This window comes from Oreochromis aureus, linkage group 17 (genome assembly GCF_013358895.1).
Source record: "Oreochromis aureus strain Israel breed Guangdong linkage group 17, ZZ_aureus, whole genome shotgun sequence".
NCBI lineage: Eukaryota > Metazoa > Chordata > Actinopteri > Cichliformes > Cichlidae > Oreochromis > Oreochromis aureus.
In genome coordinates, this window is record NC_052958.1 from 35,579,391 (window position 1) to 35,587,512 (window position 8,122).

Sequence of the window (8,122 nt, forward strand, 5' to 3'; positions counted from 1 at the left end):
TACGGGTGTTCCGCAGCATTTTTTAAAAAAAGGCGATGTTTGACACCTCTGCTAAAATTCCTATTAAGAAATAATGATTTATAGCACTTCAACATTTTACAAGTAGCACCTTTGAAAGGCAAGAAAAAGGAAAGTGATGTTTGTTGAGAGCAGCCCAAGGTGTTCACCAGGGGCAGCTGTTTTTTTTTGCATTACTATAACAGGATTCAGGGATTTAGGAGATCAACACAAAACAAAATATAGAACTAAAGCGTAATATTCGGTTATGCATAGCTCTTTTTTTTAATGTGTGTATGTGAGTGTGTGTATGTGTGTGTGTGTGTGTGTGTGTACACTCCAACAGGCTCTGTCAGTTGTCCTCTTTTCTTCTCTGTAGCCTTAATTTCCTTGACAGCCCTGCAAGACAAAGAGGCAGGATGAAGCAGAAGTACAAAACACTGGGTGAGGCTGTGCACGCGTGTGTGTGTCCTTACAGAGTTGGTTCGTTTCCGTTTCCAGCAGTCTGGGTTGAGTCTTTTCTGCTCGTCTGCGAGTGCTTTGGCCTGCAGGGTGAACACGCGACGCTCCTCACTTCGCATTTTCTTCCACCGCTCACCGAGGAGGACGCTGATGGCTCTGCAGCGCAGACACACACGTTTACTAACACACACACCTGATTACTCCTACACAACACCCACGCTAACAATCATGGCATGCACCCACCTGTTGTCTTTGCCCGGGTACATTTGCGTGTACTCCACTCTGAACTTCTTGGCAAACAGCATGAATGCATTCATTGGCCGCTTGCACTTAGTGGGTGTGGCGCTGCTGCCTCCCTGTGTACTGAGCAGCTGGTTTTTGGGGGGCTTTTGCTGAGTGGCGTGGGAATGGCTGGGACTGTGCACATCTGTGGGTTCAAAACAGGGTTCACATGAACTTTTTTTTCAGGGATTTTTGGATCTTGCAAACTGAACGGTATCAGTGAGTAAGTAATAATTCAGGAGATTTGAAGTGCAGGACCTTGAAGCACGTCTCTGTCTGGAGAAACAGCTCCCCTGCTGGACTGGGAAGCACGTCGCCTTCTCGCCATACTGCTCAATACGTAAACCGCCGAGGAGTCCAGAGGAGTGAAATCATAGCTAAGTATGAGACAAACAGAGGTTGATTTGAAACTACGTGGTGTTAGTTTTAGGCTTAGCTGGTTAAAACAAGACTATTTTTCCTCTTTTTTCACCCCAAACCACAGCCTCTATATGGGCATTTGATTACTGTTTTAAGACCTTTCCCTTAGTACTGAGTCATTTTTGCATAACACTGTATTTAAGCATGACACTGCAAGCATCCGCTTTACCTTTTAAATGTGTCAAAGACTGGAGAATCCTCTGTGTGCTTGGCGTCTCTGTGTCCCGGAGGCAGGCAAACATCTCCCACTTCCATTTCATAACATGGTATCCCATAATGCACCACAGTCAAGCTGGGGTAAAAGGATGACCAGCCTGACGACAGAAAGGAGGATGAAATGTGTGCAGAGTCATTGATGCTGTTTAGTCTCTTTAAACCTTGACCACACTTGTACCTTTGTTTTTGACATAGAAGGGGTGATCGAGTTGGCAGCGGGCAGTCAGGGGGATATATCCAAATGTGCCGGGGTCAAAGGTCAGTTGTAGAACAGCCTGACCAGACAACACAATCTCTGCATGCTCCACCAGTTGCAGACCCTCAGAGCCATAACTCTGCAGAAGAACAAGTGGTATTTTTACCTCACTGTGTGGTGTCTTTTGGTGGATCCCTGCTTGGTTTTTTATGCATTCGCTCCCAGCAGTCTGCTGCTTGCTTAACGTACCTTTAGAAATCTAGACTGCTTCTCATCAGCAGAGTCTTCCTCAGCAGACTCCAAGTCCTCAGCTTCCCGCCACTCTATTTTTGAGCTGCTGTGGAAATGCAGACGAGTTCCTGGTGACAGAGAGGAGCAGTGAGCTACTGTGAAATGAAAGAACACGGTCAGTCCATCTTGACTGAGTGTGTAAGTGTTGTACGTACCCTTGAGAAAACAGTGCCAGGCAGTGGGTGGGCAGGAAAAACTCCAGCCCATGTCTTCATCATCAGACAGAGAAGATCTGGTGGATACTGCAGAGCCACATTCACTGTTTGTCTGTGGAAAGATACAGAAGCATCATCAGGATCAATGCATGCTGTAAGAAGCCAGAAAAGCTCTGGAGGTTTAACCAAAAAAAACACGACTGTACTAAACGTGTATGATTATAAAAGCAGTGGTGTAAGTGAGTTTTCATAATTGACTGTGGGTGGTATTGAAGCACAGGAAATAAGAAGGCTCTACCCTGCAGCGCTGACGCTCCCTGCCATGACCTCTGAGGGACGACAGGGTGCTGCTGGGGAGAGGAGGAGGAGGCCGAGCGTAGGAATGTAGATCACTGCTGCTGCTCGGGATGCAGACTGAAGAAGAACTGCAAAAAGAAAGGTTTGTGATTGTAAATGCTCAGAATGTCCACTTACGTGTTGCATTCTGAGGGCTCAAGGACACAAAGAATTGTGTAATAAAGATGATGTTCTGAAGCTTGCTGTTGTCACTCAGATGTGGTGCTAAAGTTTTTCTACTTGTCAACACGAGCTGTAATTTTTGGTATGTTTAATTTCAGCAACTTGTGTGCCACAATTAGAAATATTAGGCATAGACTATATAATATCCCCTGTTTGAAGCTGAAGTGTCTTAGAAAGACTGCCTCATTTTGGGAAAAGTCATGTGACCATCCCAAACAAGAAACTGTAGAAAAAACTATGACAAGTGTTTGATGAGGTTATAACAATGAATAACAATAACAATGAAGTCCAGTTGTATTTTGAATGTTTCACTCATACATATGCAGTACCAGATTTCCCCAGGAGATGGCGCTAGTTTTGTTTCTATGTTCTCTGGTTAAAAACAATGAACCATTCTGTGTTGCTTCACTTGCTGCTTCAGGACTTTTCACGTGTGGAAAAGCGATTTTTGAAATGCGATTCATTTAAATTTGGAGGAAAATTTTACATGCTTCATAATACAACCAAAAGAGAATAAAGCCTGTTTCTGACACACTTTTTCGTTGTAATAAAGTATATACATATATGTTTAAGGTACAGTCAGTAAAATGTTGAGGTTATTTCATAGAAAAAAAATGTTGTATTCATAAACATACACTGATTAATGTGTAATTATATCTTAAAAAACTGACGTCTTCTCATAAACTTAGAATTAATACATTACAAATACCACTTTGAGCCACCATGTTGCCCTGCCATACAGTGGTGGAGAAAGACATCGTGCTTCTCCCTTAGTGTTTTATGTATGCTAGAGAATGGCCACATATGTTGCATGCCTTATAAGTTACTTTTAATTTAAAGATCACAAGTTTCTCTTTCAAACTCTATATGATCTTTTAACAATTGTACATTATTCTCTCTCCTCCCTTATTTAGAGGCTTGAGGTGGTCATGTCAAGGCTCTAATATTTTAATAAACATTTTTAGACATGCGACCCTCTTGTTTCCATACAGCTAACAATGAGCCGGCAAGACAACGACCACAGCTGGTTATATGCTAACATTATTCCATCTAATGTTAGGCTCAAGTGACCTAAAAAAAAAGTCATTCTTTCCCTCTGATAAACTTTTTTTTAATTGCATTCCCACATTATTTGAGGCTCTGTACAGCTGTTATCGGACAGAATTGAGCTTCTCAGACTCACTGACTCGTATCACTCTTTCCTCAAGGTTTTACAGCCTCCTCCAGAGTACACAGGTGTGGACATTAGCTGAGGTAAACAGCAGACTGACCTAGACTCACTACTGATGAATGGCAGCCAGAGTTGATTGCCACACAGGAGCCACTGTAGTTAGGATAACAAAACTCATCTGACTGCAATGTGCAATCTACTGACCTCTAGTGGTCATATTTTAGATACTTTACCTTTAAAGGGGATACTATATTGTTACAGTGGTGGGTTGTCATTTTAATATAGCTCCGGAGTTTCAAATAGTTATGTCAGCAAATGTGCAAGTAATGTCCGTGAGTGAAAAGCTCACACTTGAGACAACTCTACACTTGGTTTCAGACAGTTTTTCTACTATTGGCCCTGTATGATGTGAGGGAGACCAGAAATGTCTAATATTGTCATCTACAGAGGGATTTATATTTATGTGTTAAATATACACTATAGGTTCATCATAACCATGAACCCTTCTGAAACACTATCCCATAATTTACACCATAACCTGGAAAGAACATAGACTCTACATAGATTCAGCACAGATGTATCACAGGTAACCCTAATGTGTTTGAAAGTTGAGAAAAATTGATCTTGGGTTCCGCCTACTTCATGTGATCACAGTTTATTTTGAGCCAAGTTGCTTGAAGTCACTAAATGTCACGGTGCTGTGAATCACTTCACTTTGTTTACAAGACAAATTCTGACTATACAGGGAGTGCAGAATTATTAGGCAAATGAGTATTTTGTCCACATCATCCTCTTCATGCATGTTGTCTTACTCCAAGCTGTATAGGCTCGAAAGCCTACTACCAATTAAGCATATTAGGTGATGTGCATCTCTGTAATGAGAAGGGGTGTGGTCTAATGACATCAACACCCTATTTCAGGTGTGCATAATTATTAGGCAACTTCCTTTCCTTTGGCAAAATGGGTCAAAAGAAGGACTTGACAGGCTCAGAAAAGTCAAAAATAGTGAGATATCTTGCAGAGGGATGCAGCAGTCTTAAAATTGCAAAGCTTCTGAAGCGTGATCATCGAACAATCAAGCGTTTCATTCAAAATAGTCAACAGGGTCGCAAGAAGCGTGTGGAAAACCAAGGCGCAAAATAACTGCCCATGAACTGAGAAAAGTCAAGCGTGCAGCTGCCAAGATGCCACTTGCCACCAGTTTGGCCATATTTCAGAGCTGCAACATCACTGGAGTGCCCAAAAGCACAAGGTGTGCAATACTCAGAGACATGGCCAAGGTAAGAAAGGCTGAAAGACGACCACCACTGAACAAGACACACAAGCTGAAACGTCAAGACTGGGCCAAGAAATATCTCAAGACTGATTTTTCTAAGGTTTTATGGACTGATGAAATGAGAGTGAGTCTTGATGGGCCAGATGGATGGGCCCGTGGCTGGATTGGTAAAGGGCAGAGAGCTCCAGTCCGACTCAGACGCCAGCAAGGTGGAGGTGGAGTACTGGTTTGGGCTGGTATCATCAAAGATGAGCTTGTGGGGCCTTTTCGGGTTGAGGATGGAGTCAAGCTCAACTCCCAGTCCTACTGCCAGTTTCTGGAAGACACCTTCTTCAAGCAGTGGTACAGGAAGAAGTCTGCATCCTTCAAGAAAAACATGATTTTCATGCAGGACAATGCTCCATCACACGCGTCCAAGTACTCCACAGCGTGGCTGGCAAGAAAGGGTATAAAAGAAGAAAAACTAATGACATGGCCTCCTTGTTCACCTGATCTGAACCCCATTGAGAACCTGTGGTCCATCATCAAATGTGAGATTTACAAGGAGGAAAACAGTACACCTCTCTGAACAGTGTCTGGGAGGCTGTAGTTGCTGCTGCACGCAATGTTGATGGTGAACAGATCAAAACACTGACAGAATCCATGGATGGCAGGCTTTTGAGTGTCCTTGCAAAGAAAGGTGGCTATATTGGTCGCTGATTTGTTTTTGTTTTGTTTTTGAATGTCAGAAATGTATATTTGTGAATGTGGAGATGCTATATTGGTTTCACTGGTAAAAATAAATAATTGAAATGGGTATATATTTGTTTTTTGTTAAGTTGCCTAATAATTATGCACAGTAATAGTCACCTGCACACACAGATATCCCCCTAAAATAGCTAAAACTAAAAACAAACTAAAAACTACTTCCAAAAACATTCAGCTTTGATATTAATGAGTTTTTTGGGTTCATTGAGAACATGGTTGTTGTTCAATAATAAAATTATTCCTCAAAAATACAACTTGCCTAATAATTCTGCACTCCCTGTACACACTTCCAGTTATTTGTACCTTCAGTACAGTATTCAAGCTTTGTTTAAGAGGCATGTACCTACCTGCTGTCAGGAGGCTCCTGTAGCAGTGGACTCTGAGGTCCAGTGGCAATGTGTGCTAGCTGTGTCAGCCAGCGTGTGTCCGGAGGCTCTGGTCTGTGTGTCTGTATGTTTCGTTCCTGGTGTGACACACCCAACTCCACCTGGTACACAGGTGGTGCTGTTGACTCTGTCTCCTCTCGAACTTCCTGTAGATCTGGGAGGTCATCTAGGAGAAGTAAACAGACATTAGAAAGGGTTAAATTGCTTTTGATAAAAGCTGAAGCCCGCAAACTGCTTCCTCATGTCTTACATACCATATTCCATGTAACTGTCACTGGTGGGGAATCCGGGTGAGGAGGGGAAGTGTTCGTCACAGCGCAGCGAATCATGCGATTGGTCTCCATCTGCATCCATCATCATTTCTGAAGGCGAAAGCAGAGTCACCACATGCTTTAACGGTGTAACAGGGCTTTAAATAATTTTGTTTAGTCCATTTTCATTATACATATATAGCACCAAATCACAATAACAATCCCCTCAAACCATTTTATATCACAAGGTAAAGATCCTACAATAATATAGAAAACTAAGCACTTGGTGACAGTGGGAAAGACAAAGTGCCTTTTAACAGGAAGAAACCTCCAGCAGAACCAGGGTAAGAGACATTTAGATCTCTCTAAATTTAGACATTTAGACCTCTCTTTTTTAATTGTTTTTTTGTGAGGCTTTTTGACGGCTTCATCATAGCACAGAAGCAAGTTTAACAAACCGCTGTAATCAGTGGTTACCTGTGTCCTCAGCCTGAGGCTCGGGCTCCGGCACTTGGTGACATTTAGAGTGACCTGACAGCACAGTTGGAGTCACTACCTCCCACACCATGATGTCCAGACACTAAAACATACAGACTGATTTACATGAGTCTCAGATACATGACCCAGAAGTAAGGTTAATCTATATACTTGAATCAGCATTAGCCATGTTCCCAATCCCCATGGGTCAGCCACAGGCGCACACACACACACACAGAAACATAATCCCTAACTGAGCTGTAATGTATAGGCTATAAATGGTTGCGGTGGCATAGGGAACAGTAGCCTGGCTGCTATTCCTCTCTCATAAACAGGTTTACTATAGACACATTAGACCCGTTCCACTTCACCACCCAGAGGGACTAAAGACGAGAACTACAGCAGACCCCGAAGAGAACGTTCTTCTCTTTTATCTATTTTATAATTTCATAATCATGTGACGTCTTGTTTATAAACTTCGTTCCTGGACGCATGCGCACAAAAAGCCCATTCATTCAATACGGAGAAAGGGAGCGATAATAAGAGTTGAAGAAAGTCGTGAAAACGAATAAAAAGCAAAGAAATGAAATCACCCTAAGCTCACGCAAGAGCGTTACGTCACGGACTGCCCTTAAATGCCACAAATGTCAACGTTTTGATACGCGTCACGCGAGCCTTTTGTATCGAAACTAGCTGTCGATAAAATTGTGTTTGTACTTCGACAAAAAAGCGGCCCAAAACATCTCGGGTTTTATTAAAACGCGCCGAATACATTCTCAAAACATGTTCGGGGTGTAAAAATACCACTAAATGGATGAAAATGGACGAGTTACACGGTTGCGCAAAAGACATTACAACAAAACAACAAACGTCAACAATGAAGCTTTACGGGGCGAGCGGCGCAAATGTATTTTACGACAAAAAACACACGGTGTCAGCTTCACACTGTTGCTCCGATGCCTAGTTCAAGGAGAAACAACTCAAGTTGTGGAGTCGCTTTTTCATTTCAACGCTTTTAAACCTATAAACTATTTCAATGAACTTTCCTTAACTCACCAAAACAGTCTCCCTGTACGGAAAAGTGGGCAGGTATAAACACAGTTTCACAAACTGTGTTATTGGTCGGAATCGACGTCAATCCGCAACTTCTCTTGCGCTCATTGGTCAACTCCATTCCAGTTGGTTTTGTACATTGTGATCCCCACACAAAAAAAAAAAGTTTGTTAAAATGTATCATGTCTACTTTTCATTTTTATTTATTTTATTTTATTTTTTT

At 42.2% G+C, this 8,122-nt stretch overlaps 1 protein-coding gene across 3 annotated transcripts; it reads right to left on the reverse strand.

The window, feature by feature from the left end:
• Positions 1–286: 286 nt before the first annotated feature.
• On the reverse strand, positions 287–8,035 carry LOC116330935 (HMG box-containing protein 1-like). 3 transcript variants are annotated; one of them, XM_031753406.2, is made up of 13 exons: positions 7,903–7,952; positions 6,847–6,949; positions 6,373–6,480; positions 6,080–6,284; positions 2,318–2,444; positions 2,020–2,131; positions 1,823–1,932; positions 1,556–1,712; positions 1,331–1,475; positions 1,000–1,118; positions 703–886; positions 474–615; positions 287–396 (listed from the first exon to the last, which is right to left on the reverse strand). In XM_031753406.2, exons 2-13 carry the CDS (start codon positions 6,935–6,937, stop codon positions 379–381), a joined length of 1,518 nt encoding a protein of 505 aa, XP_031609266.1. In that variant the 5' UTR covers positions 6,938–6,949; positions 7,903–7,952; the 3' UTR covers positions 287–378. The 3 variants fall into 3 exon arrangements, with proteins under 3 accessions (XP_031609266.1, XP_039457273.1, XP_031609267.2); XM_039601339.1 differs by having other exon boundaries at positions 6,847–6,963; positions 7,903–7,926; XM_031753407.2 differs by lacking the exon at positions 6,847–6,949 and having other exon boundaries at positions 7,903–8,035.
• Between the last annotated feature and the right edge of the window lie 87 nt (positions 8,036–8,122).